Source organism: Daphnia carinata, chromosome 10 (genome assembly GCF_022539665.2).
Source record: "Daphnia carinata strain CSIRO-1 chromosome 10, CSIRO_AGI_Dcar_HiC_V3, whole genome shotgun sequence".
Lineage (NCBI taxonomy): Eukaryota > Metazoa > Arthropoda > Branchiopoda > Diplostraca > Daphniidae > Daphnia > Daphnia carinata.
This window is the reverse complement of record NC_081340.1, coordinates 2393373-2416006: the sequence shown is the minus strand read 5'-3', so window position 1 is coordinate 2416006 and position 22634 is coordinate 2393373. Positions and strand designations below refer to the sequence as shown.

The 22634-nt window shown below is 40.3% G+C and overlaps 7 protein-coding genes and 1 long non-coding RNA gene across 11 annotated transcripts in view; 5 read left to right on the top strand and 3 right to left on the bottom strand.

Annotated features, from left to right (window-relative positions):
* Positions 1 to 22634, top strand: part of LOC130701608 (uncharacterized) — a 52438-nt gene that overhangs the window by 26422 nt on the left and 3382 nt on the right. The window lies entirely within an intron of this gene.
* Positions 681 to 3440, top strand: LOC130701531 (cytochrome P450 4c3-like). Of its 2 annotated transcripts, XM_059497334.1 has the most exons (14): positions 681 to 787; positions 842 to 1000; positions 1062 to 1171; positions 1242 to 1332; positions 1396 to 1590; positions 1645 to 1711; positions 1794 to 1920; positions 1983 to 2124; positions 2182 to 2282; positions 2346 to 2411; positions 2477 to 2645; positions 2713 to 2892; positions 2957 to 3120; positions 3228 to 3440. In XM_059497334.1, exons 1-14 carry the CDS (start codon positions 724 to 726, stop codon positions 3234 to 3236), a joined length of 1644 nt encoding a protein of 547 aa, XP_059353317.1. In that variant the 5' UTR covers positions 681 to 723; the 3' UTR covers positions 3237 to 3440. The 2 variants fall into 2 exon arrangements, with proteins under 2 accessions (XP_059353317.1, XP_057379508.1); XM_057523525.2 differs by having other exon boundaries at positions 2957 to 3440.
* On the bottom strand, positions 873 to 5090 carry LOC130701619 (uncharacterized). Of its 3 annotated transcripts, XR_009421967.1 has the most exons (6): positions 4957 to 5090; positions 2953 to 3093; positions 2741 to 2871; positions 2454 to 2623; positions 1115 to 2400; positions 873 to 1007 (listed from the first exon to the last, which is right to left on the bottom strand). It is a non-coding gene; the product is annotated as an uncharacterized LOC130701619 (long non-coding RNA). The 3 variants fall into 3 exon arrangements; XR_009004129.2 differs by having other exon boundaries at positions 2454 to 2871; XR_009421968.1 differs by having other exon boundaries at positions 2561 to 2871.
* Positions 3770 to 6446, top strand: LOC130701562 (cytochrome P450 4c3-like). The gene is made up of 12 exons (XM_057523531.2): positions 3770 to 4167; positions 4230 to 4339; positions 4413 to 4503; positions 4569 to 4763; positions 4835 to 4901; positions 4965 to 5091; positions 5148 to 5253; positions 5316 to 5428; positions 5487 to 5555; positions 5619 to 5787; positions 5852 to 6031; positions 6109 to 6446. Exons 1-12 carry the CDS (start codon positions 3987 to 3989, stop codon positions 6279 to 6281), a joined length of 1581 nt encoding a protein of 526 aa, XP_057379514.1. The 5' UTR covers positions 3770 to 3986; the 3' UTR covers positions 6282 to 6446.
* LOC130701521 (intraflagellar transport protein 172 homolog) lies at positions 6580 to 14368 on the bottom strand. The gene is given in 25 exon segments (XM_057523504.2): positions 6580 to 6895; positions 6956 to 7195; positions 7254 to 7454; positions 7519 to 7714; positions 7783 to 8216; positions 8287 to 8688; positions 8753 to 8878; positions 8950 to 9162; positions 9227 to 9534; positions 9597 to 10102; positions 10169 to 10300; positions 10362 to 10557; positions 10627 to 10846; positions 10848 to 11248; positions 11313 to 11428; positions 11492 to 11604; positions 11669 to 11788; positions 11853 to 11991; positions 12054 to 12221; positions 12287 to 12501; positions 12569 to 12656; positions 12723 to 12908; positions 12972 to 13084; positions 13146 to 13289; positions 14241 to 14368. Coding segments are annotated over 25 exon segments (5298 nt in total). The 5' UTR covers positions 14280 to 14368; the 3' UTR covers positions 6580 to 6613.
* Positions 14622 to 15597, top strand: LOC130701602 (ubiquitin-conjugating enzyme E2 C-like). The gene is made up of 3 exons (XM_057523559.2): positions 14622 to 14887; positions 14947 to 15061; positions 15120 to 15597. Exons 1-3 carry the CDS (start codon positions 14784 to 14786, stop codon positions 15429 to 15431), a joined length of 531 nt encoding a protein of 176 aa, XP_057379542.1. The 5' UTR covers positions 14622 to 14783; the 3' UTR covers positions 15432 to 15597.
* Positions 16378 to 18022, top strand: LOC130701573 (transcription elongation factor S-II-like). The gene is made up of 6 exons (XM_059497335.1): positions 16378 to 16565; positions 16635 to 16812; positions 16883 to 17119; positions 17180 to 17376; positions 17489 to 17635; positions 17708 to 18022. Exons 1-6 carry the CDS (start codon positions 16500 to 16502, stop codon positions 17786 to 17788), a joined length of 906 nt encoding a protein of 301 aa, XP_059353318.1. The 5' UTR covers positions 16378 to 16499; the 3' UTR covers positions 17789 to 18022.
* On the bottom strand, positions 18025 to 21523 carry LOC130702012 (hexosaminidase D-like). Its single transcript, XM_059497332.1, has 8 exons — positions 21037 to 21523; positions 20460 to 20907; positions 20096 to 20400; positions 19830 to 20021; positions 19475 to 19726; positions 19088 to 19406; positions 18831 to 19024; positions 18025 to 18763 (listed from the first exon to the last, which is right to left on the bottom strand). The coding sequence occupies exons 2-8, from the start codon at positions 20869 to 20871 to the stop codon at positions 18377 to 18379; spliced, it is 2061 nt and encodes a 686-aa protein (XP_059353315.1). The 5' UTR covers positions 20872 to 20907; positions 21037 to 21523; the 3' UTR covers positions 18025 to 18376.

Here is a 22634-nt window from a genome sequence, read left to right as displayed (position 1 = left end):
TCGGCCACTAGGCGTCTCTGGCAATATCTAACCTAGACCCCCAAATAGCCATCAGCCGAGATAGGCCGTTATAACGAAGAGTTCTTTCACCATCCTTGTACACCATGGTGTGTGTAGGGCTCGGCCCCGATCGTCTTTGATCGGGGCAAACCGCGGTTTTTCATTTAAAAATCGTCAAACCGTCGGTTCGGTTTGGTCATTTTTTACTGCGGTTCGGTTTTCGGTTTGCAGCTGGGCAAAACCGGTTTGAACCGCCATTAAAATTTTTTTTTTAAATTTTGCTGAAATTCCAAATCAAGTAATTATCACTAATTGTTGTGAGCCTAATGGCGATCGGCAACTTGTTGTAAATCAAATTTCCGATCAGACTTGTAGGCATCGCGATCGAAAATTGGTCGATCCTTCCGCCATCTAGCGACAAAATCTGTTACTGATGTTATTGTCCTATGTAAACCGCAAATCCGCGGTGCAAACCGTAAAACCGCGGTAAAATCGCGATACAAACCGTCAAACCGCGGTTCAATCGGTTTGAAAAAACGGCAAACCGAACCGCACCGGTTTGTCCTTTTAAAAAAAAAAACCGCGCGGGTCGGCCAAAATCGTGCCCGATCGTCGCGGGGCCGAGCCCTAAGTGTGTGTCTGTGTGTTTCGTTGTTAACTTTCTGTTTATTTAGGCTTAAGTCAAATGTGCACAACTCTGCCGTTGGGCATTCGAAAGTAAAGATGGAAAGATTTCAGTTGCCACCTGATTTTCAAAAGCAGACAAACCCTGTTCGAGCAAAGACTTGTATTTTACTTGTTCCTGCAATGTTTTCAATTATGTTCTATGTTACATCGGTAGGGTTGAGCCCAATAATTGGGTCTTTACTGGCCGGATTACTTGCCGTTTATTATTGGATCTGGCGCCAATCACGTTTTGTTCGACTTATCAACGCCATTCCAGGACCAGATGGTCTTCCATTTCTTGGCAATGTTCTGGATTTGAACGTTCCAAACGACGGTGAATGCTACATATTTTTACATAAATTTACAATACGCTCTATTAAACTTTCGTGTTTCAGAGGTGTTGAATATTGTCAGCGGCGACTGGGTGAAAAAATATGGAAATATTTACCGCATTTGGTTCACTATTCGTCCAGTTATCCTCATTACATCACCCGAATTGTTGGATGTAAGTTCATTTCGTTGAACAGCCGTCGGAGATAGTTATGCACTGGATTTAAATTTTTCTTTCCATTTAGACGATTATGGGAAACCATAAATTCATTAAGAAACCGATCGAGTACGACATCTTCACTCCGTTTATTGGCAAAGGAATCCCTGTGGCAATAGGTGAATTTAAAGTTTCGCCACGTCCCGCTGTGTTTTGTTATCATTCCTTGTTTTTTCTCACAGATGAGCGATGGAAGAAAAATCGGCGTCTACTTAATCCAGCTTTTCATTTTCAAATCCTCAACACTTTTGTGGACGCCATCAATAGCAAGAGCATAATCTGTGTGGAGGAATTTGAAGAGGCCATAGAAAACAACAAGGGTGATGAAATTGACGTCTTCCCCATTATGTCAAGGAGCACCTTAGATATTATTTGCGGTAACTATTGAAGTGCCGTACTATTACAAGGCTACTAAAACTTATCAAATTTAGATACTTTTATGGGACGAGAAGCACTAAAAAAAGAAGAAAAGGCACTCTTTCTTAACAACCTTGAGGGGCAAGTGGCTAAAATTTGCAGACGTTGTTTGATGTTTACTGAAGAAAAACGAAAATGGAAAAATGAGATTTGATTTCTTTAGTTTCGAACGGGTTTTCCAACAACGCATCGTCAAACCGTGGCTTAGGATCAACTGGTTTTTTAAACTAACAGCTCCAGGCCGTGAAAATGCCCGGTGTGTTGAAGGGCTCCATCAGTTCTGCAACATGGTAACACAAAGGTTCATGGTACATCCCGACTTACTTAACGAAAAATTTCGTTTCTTTTCAAGATAATTAAAGCACGTCGTGAAGCACTAGAACGAGACGCGGCTCAAATAAAATGGAATTCAACAACAAAATCTTGTAAAATGACCCAAACAAACGATGCTGCTCCTGAGGGTGATGTTGGAGCAATCGATGTTGGCGAAGCAAGTAAAGAGTTTATTTTCCCTAAATTTTATGAGCACTAAATTTGACTATGTCTTGAAGAGAAAAAATTGCCCTTTCTCGACCTAGTCTTGACGGAATTGGGAAAAGAACATTTTAATGAAACGGATATCAGAGATGAAGTCAATGCATTTTTAGGCGCTGTAAGCAACTTTTTTCTACCTTAGCATTGGATGATTACTGAATTTCATTTTTTCTGAACGAAGAGTCAAACGACGGCATTGGCTTTTACATGGTTCCTTTGCATGATCGCGAAGAATCCTAAACATCAGGTATGAAACATCAAGCGATACATGGTTAAGTTACATTTCTACCGATGAATGCAACTATCAATCAGCAACTGCTACATGACGAGGTGGACCACGTTTTTGGCGAATCGGATCGGCCATGTACGTCGCAGGATTTGACTGAACTAAAGTACCTGGAATGTTGCATCAAAGAAACAATGAGGCTCTACCCCAGCATCCCGTTTGTTTTACGCTGCCTTCCAGAAGACGTTGAAATTGGCAATTAAAACCACAACAATCAAAGAATTCAAAATAATTAACCACAATCAAATTGCAATGCTTACAGGTGGATATGTTTTGCCAAAGGGAGTTACCGTTGCGATAATGATACACAGCTTGCACCACAATCCTCAAGTTTATCCGAATCCCGAAGTTTTCAATCCCGAACGCTTCCTTCCGGAGAACAGTGTTGGTCGCCATCCTTACGCCTTTATTCCATTTAGCGCTGGTCCCAGGAATTGCATTGGTTAGATGTTCTAATATATTTTGTCTTTTAGTTCTAACAATTTATTAAAATTTAAATTACATAGGTCTGAAGTTCGCCATGCTCGAGCTAAAAATAGTTTTAGCAAATTTGCTCCGTCGCTTTGACTTTTCGGTGCGTGATCCGTCTGTGCCTATCAAGGCTTCCCTGGAACTGTTGCTTACTCCGAAGGACGGCGTTCATCTAATCGTAACAAAAAGACAGCAAGATGTAAGAAGGCGAACTCCGCTCAACAATTTCTAATGATTCAAAAAAATTCATTCGGATTTTGATTCGTACTTTGAGATTTCGGCCTGTAAAATAACTATTCATCTTAGGTGAGGTAATCAAAATTCGTAAAAAAATTGAAATGACCCTGAAAAAAATACATAGAGAAGGGAAAGCCACATCTTCACGTGCCTTGCAGCTGTCTTCACTTTCTTTTGCCTACAAATTTCTTTTTTGAGCACAAATCTGGGTTCTCAATCTTGACCAACTTTTTTTCGTTCTTCGTGAACTGTTAGCTCGAAATATGAATATTCATTAAATAGACGGCAAATTGTCTTAACAGTTTTTCTGCCAGTTTTAATGCCTACTTTGCATAATATTCTAATTTGTAAGGCGGTTCGTTTTTTAACTTGCCATCTGGATGGCAAGTTATAAACACAAAATCTGTGGCGTATTGTGAACAGACAAAGATTTTCCTCAGTTGTCTTGATCGCTTTCTAAATCCAGCCATGTCTTTACAAGGATAATTACCTTTACTTTCCAAGGCGTAAAAAAGGACAATAAGAACTTCCAGAGGTTACCAAAAACACGCAAAACTTTTCTTCTCAAACTGGATCCGCGTTAGATACAGGTTGAAAAGTAACCCTGGACAGTCGTATTTTAGCTCTTACGGAAAGCTGCCAAACAAGCTTTTCTGTCTTCGGCAATTGCTTCGGGAAATACCGAATAGAAATCAAGAAGGTGAAAATGCACTACGTTTCTTTTATGGAAAGGTACGCTAGGTGATCGTGTTAAAGAACTAAAAGAAGACAGATTCACTTCGTTCAGAAGAGGATATACGTCGTCGATTTGTGTGTGTTAATTCGATCATGCTTGGCGTTACTTGGATTGGATTCAGCCCGTTGGTTGGGTCCTTACTGGCCAGTTTACTGGCCGTCTACTATTTTGTGTGGAGTCGATCGCGTTTTGTTCGTCTTATCGATGCACTTCCCGGACCTAAAACTTATCCTTTTTTGGGAAATATTCTCGAACTGAACGTTGCTCACGATGGTATTTGTTCAATACATTTGCTTCAAAATTTAATATTTCATTATTATCGTCATGCCTTTCAGAATTGCTGCGTAAAGCGTGCCATGATTGGATTAAACAACATGGTAGCATGTATCGAGTTTGGTTTACAGTACGTCCCATGGTTGTAATTGCTTCACCCGAATTACTAGAAGTACGCAGTTAAAACTTGACTTAGAAAAGCAATTCAATGTTCTGTACAACGTTTTGTTCTGTTAAAACCATAGCCTATCCTATCGAGCAATACGTTGGTCGCCAAAGCCGACGAGTACGATTGCTTTATTCCTCTTCTGGGGAAAAGCTTGGCTGTAGCTAAACGTGAGATTTGTTTTGCATGAAATCCTGATACAGCCACATTTTTTAATCTTAATGAATCATTGCAGCTGAGGAATGGAAGAAAAATCGCCGTCTCCTTAATCCAGCTTTTAAAGTTCAGACCCTCAACAGTTTCATGTATGCCTTCAACGACAAAAGCCTTCTATGTGCTAAAGAGTTTGAAGAAGCTATCAAATCAAGTAACGGTAGCGAAATTAATGTTTTCCCAATCATGACACACTGCACCATGGATATCATCTGTGGTAATCTCTAACTCACAATAAGCTATTGAAATTTGTGAAATAATGATGACCTAAACTGTTTGATTAAAAAGAAACCACCATGGGAGGAAAGACGTTAACTGATGAAGACAAAGAGAGTTACATTAAGAACTTTCACGGGTTAGCTATTCTTCTATGATAACACTTTACTGTGATAATATTAAAAATATTTTACCAAAACAGTTTTGAGAACATTTTCCAACAGCGTCTGAACCAACCGTGGCTTCGATTGGATTGGCTTTTCGAACTCAGTGGACCTGGTCGTGCAAACGCCAAATTCGTAGGAGGACTTCGTGATTTTAGCAACATGGTAAATGATGAAAAACGCTTGCACAAAGAATGTTAAGATATAATACGTTACGATAGTTAATCACACATCGCCGGGAATTGGTAAAGCGGAAAACTAAATTTGAACAAAATCAATTGTCTGAACGTGATGTAAACCCAGCAGACGAACTTCAAGTGGATGACGGTAGGCCTACCAGTAAAAACAATGGAATTCAAAGAATACGTACTGATCATGTTTAATTTCAGGATTTGCAGAGAAAAACTTAATCTTTATGGATCTCCTCCTGAAAGAAGGTGATCTCAACGGTAATTTTAATCCTGTTGAGATGAGAGATGAAGTCAGTTCTATGATGGCTGGGGTAAAACATTTTTTTACTTACAATGGTTTCAATTGATGCAATGTGTTTACATATTCAGGGCCATGATACAACAGCTCTAGCTTTCACCTGGTTCCTTTACTTGATCTCCAGGAATCCCGACAAACAGGTACGCGATCCATAAAAGCCGAAAAGATGTTTCCACTAGCCATACAGCATCTTGTAATGACAGAAACTAATCGTGGACGAGTTGAGCAACGTTTTTGGTGATTCGGACCGACCGTGTACGACCCAAGATTTAACTGAGCTCAAGTATCTTGAATGCTGCATCAAAGAAACAATGAGACTCTATCCGAGCATCCCTTTTATGTTGAGGCGTCTGCCGGAAGATGTCGAAATTGGTGCAACTTATGCAACTGTTGATTTAACAAGTTTCGATTTTTAAATCACACAACTTGTGTACAGGTGGATATTTTTTGCCGAAAGGCGTCACTATTGGAATGATGGTTTATGGTATGCATCACAACCCACAAGTTTACCCTGACCCAGAAGAATTCAAGCCGGAACGCTTCTTTCCGGAAAACAGTGTCGGTCGTCATCCATATGCTTTTATTCCATTTAGCGCTGGTCCCAGAAACTGTATCGGTAAGATAACGTTTCCTTTTCATTCACTTCTTCGAAAACCAATTTGCAGAGGAGTCTTTATTTTGAATCGATTGCAGGACAAAAATTCGCCATGCTCGAACTTAAAGTGGTTTTAGCTTATATACTGCGTCGATTCCAGTTTTCTCTCAGGGATCCAACTGAACCCATGATCATACCTCTCCTCGAAACTACGCTAAAGCCAAAATCTCCAGTTAATCTTATTGTTACAAAGCGATCACTTCAAGCATAAAATACTTAACTACTAGCTTACTAGGGTGGATTCTCTGGAATGCCGTCATCATTTATATTATTAGTTTTCAAATTTCAAAAATAATATCTTACCATTCTACATGATACCCTTTTGCCTTCTGCTCTTACCCTTGTTAAGGAATTCAAATATATTCAAAAGAATAAACGTATCCGAGCTTCTCATTCTGTTACGACTGACTGTTACGAACTGCTGGGCCAATGGAACTACGCAGTTTCCCGATTTTACTACACTTTCGGGAGAAGGACCGTGACTGGGTCGCTACATGTGAGATCAGTTGGCCAACACTTGGCAGAAACAGAAGACATGCTCAATCAGAAAGCAAACTGTGAAGTCACTGACGGCAGCCCATTGCACCACTTCTCTATAAAATCAAGCGTTTCATGAAGTTGGTGATTGTCTGGCCAGCGTTTGACTGCCACCAAGAAGCGATTCCAGTCTTCTCGATTCGTTTCTTTCCCCTGAGCTGGGAATTTGACAGGCTGTCTTAGCACAGGGTAGCCCGTCAAAACACATGGCGTTGCAGGAGGATCAGATGACTTTTTCCAGTTAAGCAGGCAGGCTTCATAAACTCCGCGCTCATCCAGCGGTAATTGCTGCGCGGAATCTTTTCAGTAAATCATCCAACGAATTCTATCATTTCAAACCAAACTTACCTGTTCGATGCGCTGATCCAAAGAGACAGCTAAAACCCATTCTTTTGCTTGCTCTTTAAGAGTACCATTAACGCATGGCTTGACCGGTATGCATAGTTTATCAAAAGGGATATCCGTTTGCTCGAAATCTGTGTTATCCAGCAGGGTAGCATCAGCGCTATCGCTATTATCTTCAATCATATCCGCAATGTCCAAATAGCGATTGAGGAGCACAAACGCCATGTTATCCCATCCTACCGCCTGTTTTCCAATAACTTTCAAGATTCACATCAAACAGATTACACTCTTAAGGATATACCTTGGCTTTCATTCCGGCTTCATAGAAGGCTCTATCAGCTGGAAATAGGTCAGCGTATCGCAGTAATGAAACGCTAGCTTTGGTGGCGATCACTTCTAGTCCACCGACATTCTGGCAAGTATTGCTAATCACCGTGTAATGGAACAGCCGTAGAAATCGCTCAAATTCCATGTTAATGGTGGGTGATGTTACTTCTTTCACCTGGAGAATAATAAGCAAGTTTTGGTAATTCAGCAAAAGATAAACAATAAAAGAAAATGACTACTAGTTGGTGGAAAATGTTTCGTAAACCAATCAATGATTTGATATCATTTTTATCCCCGAGTAAAATTTCACTGGCAAGATGGCGGTAAATATTCAAATTTTGAGGTTTGGCCGGGGCGCCGTACTTGACGAACAATTCTAATGCGTCCGAACTGCGTTGTTGCTTGATCAGCTCAGTAGAATAAATGGCGACGTACCTATCCAGAAGAGAGACGTATCAACATATTAGGTTACCATTTAAATAATCTGAATAAAATGAATTCACTTGTTAAGTAACTCAGGTCCATGTTTCTGTGCTTTCTGTAGAACTTGATCCCACTGTCCCTGGCCGGCAAGCATTTCTAGTGCGCCACTCAAATCTACATCAGCCAGTTGATCAGCCTTTCCTTCCGCACGTAGCCATTCTCGGTAGGCGGATTCAACACGGGGATAATAATCAGGTTCTAGTTCCTGCGCAATTTTACGTGCTCTAGTCCAGTCACGAGCTTCCATCAAAATGTCCACAGCATCCCGGACGCTGTCAACACTCAGATAAAGTTGGGCGGCAGCAGCCGCTTGTCCAATTTCTTTTAACTGACGGGCAGCGTTTCGTACGAGGACAACAGCCTTGTCTTCGTCGAGGAACTTGACAGCCAACTCTGACGCTTTGTTCCAGACGGCTACCAGTTTAGCTGGTTCATTCACCATTGCAAGTGTAATCTAATTTTCAGACGAATAAACATGTGTTTTTCCACCAAAAATGTACAAAGTCATTTGAAACTCTACGTACCTTAAAGTAGCAATCGACAGCACGAGAGAATTCTCCCTGGAGCTCCCAATCACGAGCCTGTGCTACTAAACTTGCAGCGTTGACACCCTGTGTCTTGGCGACGTACTGATCGTATTCGTCCTGCAGAGCGGCCAGTCGATTGGGTAGATATTCTTTGGCCACACGGAGAACATCTTGCCAGCGACCCGTCTCTTTGTAGCCTTGTAATAAGAGAAGGGGTTGCTGGGCACGAAGAATTAACGTCTCAAATTGCTGGAAATCGCCAGCATCCAATGAGGCTTGAGCTCGCGAAATTAAGATCTGGTTAAGGGCTTCAGGATCGTGTTGCTCGGCCAACTGCTCGGCTGCTAACCAATCGCCTCGACTCAAGTGCATTTCAATCGCTTCGCGAGCCACGCCCGCCTATTTAAATATAGAATGAACATGCCTTGTTTTGACCACGCACCAGATTAGTTAAAACGTTGACCTTGATGTAAGCTTCTTCCGCCTCCTTCCAACGATCAGCAGCTTGCAGATGGACGGCCAATTGCCTCTGAACTGTTTTAAGCTTATGTGGCGCTACACTCTGAGCCATTCCAACGGCGAATTCAAACTATGCGTTTTAAAAAATCCAATTTTCTAATCCTAATTTTTAAAGTCTGATTTTTTTTTTCAAATCTCTACCATTTCTTGATCACAAGCCAAGGCGATGCATTCTTCAGCCATTCCTTGACGTAGCAGCAATTTGCCACCAACTTCTGGACCGACACTCAGGGCCCATTCCAGGGCAAGTGCAGCAGCTTCTTTTGGGCTTCCCTTAGCTCGGACAACTCGGAAGGCATCCTCCCACAGGCCGCAGTCTCGATACATGGTGACAGCATCTCCCCAAGCATTGGCCTTTTAACCAATTTTGGATAATGAAATTAACAATGTTAAAAGGACGTGTTCTAATGTTACGCACAGCGATAAAATGTTTTTCGGCCGATTTGCGGTTGCCATCCGCCTGGAGCAGACGGGCGATATCCAAGTGATAGCGAGATAATTGATCCGGTAGGTGATTCGTTATAACTCGGATGAGCTGATCATAACTCTTACTGGAACGGTACATTTCAACGGCCGAATCAATTAACTGGGCAGCAACAAAGAGTTGTTCCGCTTCGCGGAGTCGTCCCGCTTTCACTAATGCTTGACCTTCGTCATTAAAAAGACGTTTGATTTCCGTCGCTGGTAAAGAATGTTTTGCCGCTTCATAAGCCCGACTCCAGTGACCTAAATAAAATCCCATTAAGTACTCAAATTAATGGATATACAGAATATCTGATACGACTCACCAACGGAAATGTACATTTTAACGACTTCCATCGGCAACTTTCCTTTTATGAAAAACTTCTCTGCTTTCTCGTAAGCGCGCACAGTGGCATAATAGCGGCCTAACATTTGGAAATGCTCCGGTTCGACGTTCGATTCGCCGACAACTTCCAAAATGTCTGCCGCTTTTTCCCACTGATGAGCTTCAATAGCCGCACGAAGAGCAGTGGTCATTTTGCCAGCTTCAATATAATGGGATATGGCTTGTTCTGGCCGATGGGTTGACATGAGATAGTCACCCCATAATTCCTCTAAAAATGTTACCTCTCCGGGAAACGTTTGCCGGGCCAAATCGATAGCTTTAGCGTAAGCATGGCCTTTACGATACAATTCGAATGCCTTGTCAAGCTTTGCCGTCGCCTGATACATTTCGCCCGCTTGTACGTACATGTTGCATTGTTGCAAAGCCGTTACAACTTGATGGACAGCCTCAGCGTCGGCTAATAGTTCGTCTCTATGCAACATCAACCTGTTTGATACGAGAAACACGTGAAATATTGGATGCATTCATTGTGCATAATTAATTATTCATTACTTGGCCGCTTTAGAAGGTAAGCCGGCTTTGAGGCACATTGTCACGGCGGATGCATAATCTCCTGCGCGTTCGTACACTTCAGCAGCTGCTGATTCTTGACACGTCGTTTGGAGCCATTGAAGATAGTCTTGTCTAAAGGAACGATTTAAGATATTAAAGGATAAGTTTAAGTAAAAAATCTATTATTTTGCACCTGATTTGATGCCTATCTGGGAGATTGTACGTTTCTGCAACTCGAAGCGCATCTTCCCATTGGAGCAACTGGCGGTACATCCGCACAGCGTCATCCGGACTCCCTTGATCGATGTAAATCCGTTCAGCTGCGGATAAATCTCGTTGAAAAATAGCCATACGAGCTTGCACCAGCGGTGAGCTGAACCCGTCTCCCTCTTTGAAATAGGAGAAACCATTCTTTAAACGAAATAGTAAACAATGTTTGAATGTGCATCGAATTTTACTGATTGTTTTGGCGACTTCTTCGGATGCCCGCACAGTTTCCATAAGGAAACGAACTTTGGCTATGTCACCGAGGGCGGCGTAACAGCGACTCGCGATCCGCAATTCATTGGCTTCGAGACTGATGTGAGCCAGAGTGGCCCAAAGTCCCTTGGCAGAGCCGGGCGAATGAGAATCGAGTCGTTCCAGGTAGGACAATGCGCGAATTAAATCTCCATCTTCAAATGGCCGTACCAAATTCAATCAGTTGATCGTCTAGAGTGACTTCGTTGATCATAGTTCCATCCTGGATGCGTACTGTTGTTCGCCCTCCTGGCTCTTTGACGATATCCAGCACTTCTCCACGAATGTCGATTGTTTGCACTTTATCGCTGCTCTCGGCGTGATACCAGACGTGAAGCAATGATGGACTTTGAGCGACAATAACGTCACTGCCGGCCACCCACTCGACAAACAGACAAGAACTGAGTAACAGCGTCTTCGTAGAAGTGGCCAAATCGACCATGTAGAGTCGTAATTTCTGATCACGAAAGAGTAACTTTCTACCCGTTTCGTTCATTTCCAACCAGTCAATTTTTGATTCGTGTAAAATTTGACCCAAAGAATGGCCAGTAACAAGGTCGTCTGACGAAGTGAAATGAATAAATAAAATGTAGTTGATCAAAGAAAGTTGTAATGTGATACTTACTGATGCCAATAGTCTTCAAGTCTAATAGATATGCCAGTCGTTTAATGTTTTCTCCGTGTTTATGACGTCGCTCGTTGATCCGTACGCTGATCAAATGCGGATTCATGAATTCCATCCTATAAGACATGATGGTGAATGATAGTTGTTTCAATAACTACAAGCATAAAATTAGTGAAAACCTTAAACGTTCCAAGATGGCATTGACACCGTACTCGATGAGGGTCAATTCACCTCGTGAAAACACCATGCACGCGTGCGGTGTGTCAAAATGGAATTTCGTTTTATTGCCATCCTGGAAGATACCAAAGATGTGTCAGGTAAGATGATTCTGTGATAAATGTAATTGGTTTTCGAACTTGAATAATTTCTGGTTCTTTCCATGGCACTTCACTGACCAATCTTCGTTTCAAATCGGCAAGGATGAGCGTCTTATCAGTGCGAGCAACAGCATAGTTTTCCCTGCCCATGATTCTCACCTGGATTCATTATCACGTTCAATACATTAAAAACAATTATCCAATCATTGCAAAAAGATATTACCGTTTCGATTTCCAAGCCCGGTTGTGTGCGGATAACTACCGGATGGAAAAAGGCAACGCCTTCAATTGGTACGGATTTTATTACTACTTGACTAGATGAAATGTAAATAATTTCAACTCGGCCATTCCAAAGTGTTCTTCTGTCAATTTGAAAATAACTTGAAAATCAATTGTTTGTGGGAAATGAAAATTCAAAAATTACTTGGCAACCGTTTCCAAAAGTTCAACTCCGCCACAAAGAGATGATGAAACCAAATAGAGCGAATCTGAACGCCAAGCCAAACAGGTAATTGTGTACATGTTTGTAATCTCCTTAATTGCACTCTCTTCCCATTGCCTCTTCCTCGAATTAAATGAAAGAATGCGAATCCTATGGAATTAATTAAACTAATCAGTTTTCGTACCAACCCATTTAAAATGACAGTGAAATCAAACTTGTCAAAGCTGCCCAGAGCGACCATTTGGCCACAACCACTCGATACGGCCACGGTTATCTCATGTTCGTCTTTGGCGCGACTGTAATCAAACTGTTGAATGGGTCGTCCTTCAGCCGAATAACAAACCAGCTTTTGGTCTGACCCTGACGCTAAAATTAATGTGCCAGCCCATACAAGAGTAGTGGGAGCAACGCCATGTATTACCACTTTTCCCTGTATTCAATTGGTTAATATACCGATTAATAATTTACGTAACGAATAAAAGAAATAGCTTTTGTACTTGAGGAAGAGCGGTACCATCTTCAGCCACGTAAAATCGTACAATCGTTCCATCAGCGTGTCCCGAAATGAAACCGGTTCCAGATTGGCTGTTTAAAATAGATTAGGTATAAAAGCTTTGCGGTTACAATATTTATAAAGAGAATCGGCATTACTTGGAGGCCAGAATTTCAACAAATGACTCTGTTGCGTAGAGCGTTTGTGATTTGTTTGTTTTGACGTGCGCAGCACGTACCTTTCCATCGGTCAAGCCTAAAACAATCGGCCCTTGACTAGGCCAAATCAAACAGGTCACCGAACTCGTTTGCGAAAATTTGTTGCAAATGACTTTCTTGTCTCCCCTAATCCATAAAATTGATCGAGTAAATAAAGTCGAAAATAAGTTTTTAAAAATTTTCAAGTACCAATCGTCACCAATTTTGTAGACAAAAACTATGTTATCTGTTTGACCTATGGCAATTTTAGTTGAATCAGGTGAGAATGCAATTCCTTTGATGTTATAACTTTTCTTGCCATACTAAAAAAGAAACAGAGGCCATTTTAATTTGTTGAAAACAAGTTAAAATGATGATGGTCACCTTTGAGTCAGAAGGTTTGGTGGAAAATTTGTCTCGTTTTTCTCCGTTTGCATCAAACAGGACAATGACTCTCTCTGCAGTTGCCACGGCTAATTTTTGGCCATTTGCAGACCAGCAGATCCCACTAGTTTTGGCAGCGCCATCCTTTTAGGAAAAATTAAAAAAGCACAGCTTAAGCGAATTTCGTAGACGATGATCAAATCTAAATTTATAGTTCTCCGCTATATTTATGTGATACGTCATGCGAATTACATCAGGAACTTCCATATACTGAATTTGTTACTTTATAATTGTAACCTATTGCTGCAATGATGAATGCAGATCACGTAAACTTGAAATTTACAACCTTGAGTAAGTAGACTTGGAAACGATCCAAATTGTATATCGCTTACCAAAATTGCAGCACAAACCAGATTTCATTCGGGAAAATGATTAATCGTATTGTCACCTTCTCGGTAACATAAGGGGATTGTTTTACAAGGTTACAATAATCTATAAGCCTGTAGCTATCGATGAACCTTAAAGCTGGAACAATCGTAGTTAATGTTTCAAAGTTCATAAAATAGCCCCAAATTGCATAAATTTTTTTTTATTAAAGAAACTTAAAAGTCTTATTGTTTTCTCTTGTAGATCCCAAAGAGTTTTCGCTTAGCATATCTACGACAGTTACGTATACTTAAGGTATTTTGACAGTACTAGTTTACAATTTTAGAATTTACACTGAATTTCAGATCATATTTTCAAGTATCGAAGCACCGGCCTCCCAACCCGGGGATGGCGAGTGCGAGTCTTGCGAGTCTTAGCAGGAAAATTATCAAAACCAGAGAAGTTGTTCTTTAGTCAAACTTAGACGTCGTATTTCTATATACTATATTACCGTCGTTTATCGTAGCAAATTTATAGGATTAAAATCAGGAAGGCTGTTATTGTTAGGTAATAATAAGAGCTGTAAGGATGGCTTTTTAAACCATACCTTTCAGCTCACAAATATGTAATCGTCTCACAAAGTAAGAGGCCCCCGAAACATGAGTCACAAATAGAAAAATATCCTTTGATAATAGACAAGTCAAGTCACATCTATTTTGTACCACTTACCTGGTACGGTAAAAGAGTTTTGGCTCGGCGGATTTGCATTGCTAAATTATCCCACTAGCAATAACTGTGTTCAGACATTGTGCGAGGAATTTCGTGTACGAAATCGAATTCGTGTTTCAATTTTTCCGCTGTTGCTAGGCAACGAACGAACCACCAAAAAGAGGCAGCGTAGTGGGTAAAGTGGGAGGCCCAGCAACGAGGCAAACATTGTAAAGAATTTATGAAAAAAAAAGATAAAAAGAAATTTTCCTTAAAACACTATGCTGCTGTTAAATATATATATGCATTTTACTAAATGATTTTGGTTTTATAGTGAATAGTGAAATTAATTTTTTGTTTGGCAACTGCTGGTCGTTTGAAATTTTTTTTGTTAACAGTTAGCACACACCTCCTTCTCTGGAAGTCAGTTGTGAAAAAGTTTAAGGTTGAACGTCCGCTTTCTGGTGTTCCTGTTGTGGCATAGCGTCCCGCTTTCCCAACGTCTTTTTTAGTTTTACTTGAAGCGGCTTAAATACTCCTGACTTTTTTTATTGATATTATAATATGGCACAAAATATTGATCCAGTCAACGCGTCCAACAACAGTATTGCAATGAAAGATGGGGACGGGCCTACTTCGGCCACAAAACACCAGTCAACCAGCAAACGGTGGGAGAAAACATTTGGAGTGTTATTTGCTTACTTATTCCATTTTCAATAATCTTTAGATTGCAACAAGAGCTTCTTACTCTCATGATGTCGGGTGACAAAGGAATCTCAGCTTTCCCCAACGGAGATGATGTTTTTTCATGGATTGGGACAATCATTGGTCCTCAAGGAACGGTTAGTCAAAGACCAATGTTCTAGAATGATTTTGTTTCTCATGCTTAGGTTTTTCTAGGTTTATGAAGGATTGGTATACAAACTCAGCCTAACTTTCCCAAATGGCTACCCTTTCACTGCTCCAACAGTCAAGTTTGTCACTCCGTGTTTCCACCCCAATGTGGATACATATGGCAACATCTGCCTGGATATACTCAAGGACAAATGGTCTGCTCTGTATGATGTCAGAACAATCCTTCTGTCTATACAAAGCCTACTTGGAGATCCAAACAATGATAGTCCACTGAATGGTCAAGCAGCACAGCTATGGTCTGATCAAGTTGCCTACAAGAAATTGTTGCTTGAAAAATTTCAAGATACCAAATCCTGAACCTCTGGTTTTGTACCACCATTGTTCCATAGCTATAATCCAATGTCTGTTCTTCCAATGTTAACAGAAATTCTTAGTTTCCTAATTTCTATTTTTTAAATGTGCTGTAATGGTGCCTATTCTGAAAAAAAAAAAACAGAAAATAAATGAAGCAATTTGCATTCCATTTTCTTTTCTTTGATAGATACAATTATCTTCGGTGTTGGATTGTCTTTTAGCTGTCATAGTAACATTTCATGTTACATACAGATATCAGTTACATGATCAAAAAATAAAACTGATGTAAATTTAACAACAATATGAAGGAAAAATTTGATAAACACTAACAGTTTTATTTGATTAGTGATCATGGTTTAAAATTCTAACATTTAGGCTTTAGAAAGATTGATACTGTTTGAACATCATTTGTGGGTGACGAGCAACACAACATGGCGAATCACTGATAATGCCGAACATGTATAAGGGCAAAATTCATCAAGCGTTTGATAATGTGTTTTTTTATTAAAAAATCACATAACTTTGCGTTTGAGTGATTCATCAGATCGTACCTGCTGAAAGGGAGTACATTGCTTATCGCAAACGCGAACCCAAAATATGAGTTCTACCTTCAACGAATAATTTATAAAGAAGGCGCCTTTGGGTCGGTTTATATTTTTTGGGACTCTAGGTAGGCTACGGCTATGGCTGTGTGACCCAAAAGTAGCAAATCATGACTAGTAGGCAATTAGAAAACACGACGGCCTTCGGGCAAAAAAAAGGACGCGCGGACCAAGTAATAATAAGACTAAGGTGAATATTGCTTGCAAGGGAACTGAGACATTAAAATCTTTTCGTAAAGTTTAGTAAAAAAAAAAATCTAATTCATGATCGCGTATAAGTCGTACGTGATTGATAAGGTCATTTCTCTGTGTAAAATGGAAATGGACGAACGCGTCGTTCTGTCGTCTGCTATTGAAGCTGTTGTGTTATTGCCCTTTCATCGCTACAACGCGGCTTACAAGTAATCACGTTTCGCGCGTAAATCTCGAAGTTTTCCCCGTCACTACCATTTAAAATCGCGTTTTCACAATGGACTGCGAGAAAGATGTACTGCGTATTCAGAAGAAGCTGGATAAAATTGTGAAAGAAGAATTGGTAATACAGTTTCTTGATCTTTGTACGTGACACGCGACTCAAGTTGCCAGTTTACCTTGATTTTCGCAGGGCCAAGATGAGGCGTTGGATTATCTAAAAGCTCTAAAAGATCTACCTATCAACTTAGCTGTCCTGACAAGCACTAGAATTGGTATGACCGTCAATGCTATTCGAAAGAAAAGTGAAAATGATGAAGTCAACAATCTTACAAAAGCCCTAATAAAAAAATGGAAAAAACTTCTACCTGGTAACTATCGAACTATTCTTTTAAGCCCCAACTGTCGTTACTTTTGTTTTTTTTGAAAATTTTGACTCAGGATCAGCTAACCCAAAAGAAGGCATGAAAGAGGAAAGCAAGGCATTAGATAAAGTCAAAGAACCACCGAAAGAGAGCCAAACTCCAATTAAAGAATCAGCCAAAGATAAAAAGGGATCATCTAGCAATGTCCAATCATCTTTCCCCGCTCTACCAACAACCACTACCGACTCTGTTCGACTTAAATGCAGAGAGATGTTGTGTGCTGCAATCAAAGGAGATGGAGTTGCTGTAGATGGTACACACATAATTGTTTGTCAAATAGGATATTTACTAATTCTTTACATTCGTGAGAAAGGTGGGGGAGATCCTGAATATCTGGCTCAGATGCTAGAAGAATGCATTTTCAAAGAATTCAAAAATACAGATATGAAGTACAAGAACAGAGTTAGAAGTCGAGTCTCTAACCTGAAAGATACCAGAAACCCTAACCTGCGCCTCAATTTCCTCTGTGGTCAAGTCAGCCCTGCTCGTTTGTCAAATATGACATCTGAAGTGAGTAAACTTTGAAAGTTGATAATATGAAGATATTTCAAGATGGCTTATGGTTCCTACAACCTTTGGTGAACACATCATTGAAAATGTTTTTTATCCAAATGCCTTTTAGGAAATGGCGTCAGATGAAATGAAGAATATTCGTCAAAAGTTCACGAAGGAGAGCATCAATGACGCTCAGTTGGCCACCGTTCAGGGTACACAAACCGATCTCCTCAAGTGCGGCAAATGCGGCAAACGCAATTGCACTTACAATCAGGCAAGATAGTATTTATTATAACACTCACCAATAACAGTTATAACATTGGCACCTTCGTTTGCTCTCACCTAGGTCCAAACACGAAGTGCTGATGAACCGATGACAACGTTCGTTCTCTGCAACGCGTGTGGCAATCGATGGAAATTTTGCTAAAAACCCCATGTTCACTAATAATGCTTAAAAAAAAAGTTCTTTACCTACGTTTGATTAAGACAAAGCCTCGACTCCATTTGACTAACCTTTCTTAGCCCATTTTTTTTCTCTCCATAAAGCACCTCAGAAGTGGAAAAGCAAATTTGGATTTTCCCTCTTCAGCTCAATAGAGTCGTTTATTGCATTAGTGGCTCTATAGTAAAAACTGACTGAATACAAAACCGTAAAATCGAACGCGATTTTTAGCTGATGTATTAAATTTATCTTTTCTTTAACCAAATCTAGTCGTCAGTTTAGGTCAAAACAAAAAAAGATAAAGGAATAATAAACTTTTGTTCCAGTGCTACCGTTGCCGACGAAAAAAAAAATAAAAAATTGATAAATATAGGAACGTGAACAGCGCGTTAAAACAGTCGAGTATTATTTGAAAAAAAAAATCGAAAATGAAGAAAAAAAAATATCATGCGAAATAGCAGGGAATGGATAAAAATGTGCACATTGGGGAGGGAGAGTCTTTCCAGTGCAACAGAAGAGTGAAAATGTAGTATACATATATTGCAGCTTCATATATTTGGGATTCGTGAGTTATCAGTTTCGAGTGCTGAGCTGCGTGTCGTTCAAGTTGAAAACGCTGCCGAAATTGAGGCCGTACTGCTGCCACCCATCAAATAATTTCAGTGGGCGAACGGGCCAATACTTTTGTGAACGTAATGTGGCTGCGTCCATTTGGATGCGATCTAACTTCTCGAAAAGTGGAAGTAGTTTTTGTTCCATCCATTCAGAAACCGTATGGACGTCGTAAATGTGTTTAAGCATATCCATCGTCTGCTTGGCTACGGAATTTAGACTGCCAGAGAGGTAAGGCAAGTCGCGTAAAAGCTCATCAATCCGGGCTGGGCTGCTGTAATTATGTCGGACACTATACTCCGTCAGCCAGCCCTTTCGTTTTGTAGTCAGTAGAACAAATTCTTCGATCTAAAATAAACAACAACAGTGTTATGTTAGTGAGACGCACTGGCTTTTCGAAGAATACTTCACTTACTTCTTTTTCCAGCCGGAGGATGCGGGCAGTGCTTTTGAAGAAATGGGCACCAGGGAAAAAGCACATGGTCATCTTTTCGTGTAAAAACCGGTCTGAACGGCTCGTTCTGAGGTCGGGGATCTTTTCATACCGCGGAGCCTTCTGGCAAGATAGGGCTTTATAAAGAGTTGGTGCCAGCGATTGATTGTAATATCCTTTTCAAGCAAAATAGAATACGTTAACAAGGAAAACTGAAGATTAGAAACTGTTAATCATACCTCGGGAAGTAGTCAATAAGTTGACGGCTAAAGAAGGAATGGCTGCCGGTAACAATTCACAGAGATTGCTAAAGTGATCGTAACGTTGCCATCCCGTGATGGCTAGACCTCGGAGTCCTTGTCGGAATTTAGGACTTTCCGCTTTTCCAACGTCCAGCCAGTTGAGATTATTTTCCAAATGACGCGTAACATCTGGGACTATCATAGTTTCTCCAAAGGCGCCTTTAAATGCGCTTGATATCCAAAATGATGGAAACACTTGCGAGTACCGATCAAATACGTAGGATCCCGCGAAACGATAGACATCTTCAGCGTACACCTGGTGATTTTATCAAATGGTAAGAAGTCTGCCATGGTGGAAAAAGCAAAAATGAAGATTTTTCTTACCCAAACCATAGGTTCAACTAGATCTCCTAGCTTGGCGTCATCAAGCGCAGCAGCAGTCATATGTCTCAGCATGTCATCCCAAATGATGGGTTTAACTTTGTACTTGCTGGTGACGTATGAAGCCACCCGGTAGACATGAGAGAGAAAAATATCATCTTTGGGCTTGAGTGAACAGATTGCACATTCGGCTATGTGAAAGACTTCGTCGCATCCGATATGGAGAAACTTGCTTCCTCCGTGCATCGACATAATCTGTTGGTGATAGCACGTAATGAGAACGTGAATAAAAAAACGGCTCACGTGGTAGATGCAAAAATAACAAAGAAAAACGGGGAGAAAATAAAAGCGATCGTACTTGATCAACCAGATTTTGAATTAAAACGAAGGATTCATTTTGCGACGGGCACAAAGCCTGCGGTACACTAGGATTCTCTCTCAGGTGGGAAAACTGGGGCAATTTCAGTGCATATTCCAAGTGCCCAAATGTCTGGACGAGTGGTATCACCTCCAATTTATAAGCTTCCGCAACATTCAACAGCGAACGAATCTAAAAATGAACAGAAATAAAGCATTTACAAGCAAATAATTTTTTAAAAAAGGTAGCAAATCAAACACCATTACCTCTGCCCGAGTATAGTGATTCGTTGCAGCAATGGGTTTCAAAACTCCATCATAAGGGAACATGTCTTCATACTCTAAGAGTAGTCCTGTACCTCCCAACTGCACTATAAGTGGGATTAGTTGTTGTAAATAGTCAATTTTTGGCGGAGCGCCTTTCAGATCAAAATGAACAAGTCGACGTTCTGGAACAAAGATTGGTGTATCTTTTGGATTAACTGGCGCTGCACCCTGAGACATATAGACATTTCCTGGCAAATTCCCCATAGGCTTCACAATGCTTTGTGGTTCTCCTCCTGGTGTGTCACCTTCACGAAATTCAAACACAGGTTACTTCAATAAACATAGAGAAACATTACAACTTTACCTCTTATAATGGGACTAGCTGGATAATAACTTGGAACTTTCTGGTGATAGAAGATTGGTCCAGAATTTACTACATTTTCCAAATTCTGGGTAGCAAAAGCTTTGTAACCCTTGATTGCTTGGTCACCAGCTGTGCTAGTCACAATAGGGTCTGTATGGGGAAGGAACTGAACACTATCAGTCCAGTCACTGTCTCCAGTTTGCTGATCAACTGTTTCTTTATTGGGAGAGTTCTGTGTTTTTTGCCCAGATGTGAGAGCACTGTTTGAGATATCATAATGAAACGGAGCTTTGACTAGTTCTGGATGTAGTTTCAGTGCCACCAACACCATCACAGCACACACCAGGAGCACAGAAACAAATAGGCATTTGCACTGCCTCAATGAGAAGGGATTTCGAAGCAAACGAGGCATGTTCCTTTGAATCAGAGAGGCATCCTTTTGATTAATCTAGAGGATAAAAAAGACAAGACAAAACACGTAAACTGGGTTACAACATGGTTTTTTGCTATTGCAATTTGTTCCACAACACTGGTCTTAACCTAAAGGCATGCAACATACAAATCAAATTCCACTTACCACACTAAGCAGATCAAAACAATGAAAGACAAGAACAAAGTGAAGGTTCTTTTTGGAACTCTTTCTTCTATGAAGCTTGTGTTACTACTACATGAAAAAGGCAAGGCAAATTTTATTGGGCATCAGCGACATTTAACGTAAACGAAAGGTAGGAAAGCTTAATCAGCCAGAACTCTTAAGACGTGAATCAGCATGATAAACCTTCTTCGAGTTTTATTTTGACCAAATCGGATTCTGCGCTCTAACTCAACAAGACGGAAGTCGAAGTGAAACGGTAGCTCATTCTATACTGAGCTTGTTCGTCTGCGCGTTTGGGGTGCGTTGACATGGAGTATTGAAAAGTCAAATCTCTCACTTAGTCCAGGAAAAGGAAACTGAACTTAGGGTAAAATTGTGGGACTTGTTCGGTCAATTGTTACGTTTTCCTTCCTTTTCATTTGGTATGCTTATTTTAACAAACAACCGTTGTTGAATGTTGATGGAGCGTGACCAATGTCGTGTCTCTTGTGGTGGCTTCAGTCATCCGAATAGAAACTTTTTTTAGTTTGTTTTTCAATTTTCATGCTTTCAATTTTTCACAATGCAAAAAGTTGTCTGTCGCCAAATGGAAGAAGGGAACACCAAACAATTTCACAAATTTAGCTACCGTTAGGTCTTAAGTAATTTTTTACAGAACGGCATTCTGTTTTTTTTTTCAATTTTAGGCACACTTTAGACTTTACGCTACTGACTAGTGACTATTGAATATACTGAGAAACATGGAACAACCTGATGACAAGGTATCACTCAAAATTTTGACGTGTGCATACACAACTGTAAAGCTATGATGGTTATAAATTGCTTTATGCAAATCACTTGGAAAGTTATGTTATGCTGTAACTCTAGCTGAGAAGTGTCTTGGAGAGCAGTAAAGGAAATGTGTAGGCTACTTTCTTTCGTTAAAGTACGCCAGGACGCATATATGAACACTTATGCATCTGATGGCGACCGAGAAAAGTGAAAGACTGAGCAAAGCAGTTTTTCTCTTGAAATAGAACTTTGTTTTCCATTGCTCCCCTTTTCCGTTATATTTGACTAAAAATATAACGTGGGGGAAAGCAAACGAATCACATGTGTCTTTGCCTTTTTGGCGTACCAAACGTGTTCATATCTCATTATTATTCCAGGGAAAGAAAAGGCTGAGAAATATAAATTTATTGAGAAGTACATGTATTTACAGTTTACATATATATATTATATACATACCAACTATATAGATAGACGCTGCACGGGTTACATGCATTCGTACTTCTTCGACGTTTTGTTTCTCAAGAACTCGTTAAACCAGTTCTTTGTCGCCAGTGGTTGCTGTTTAAACGTAAATGAATTTGACTGTGAAAAGTGAAACTCCGTACCCGAAACTATAGACGTCGGGCTATCAGAGTGAAAGAGTACACAGCTATCATTGAGATTAAATAGCTTTTCTGTCCTTGACTAGCCTCACGAAAAATACTCTGACATTGGACGTGATGGAAAAAAGGAAAAAATATGCTCATTCCAGGATCACTAGATGATCTACATAATTGAATGCCAGCCAATCTGGGATAGTGAGACTTCAT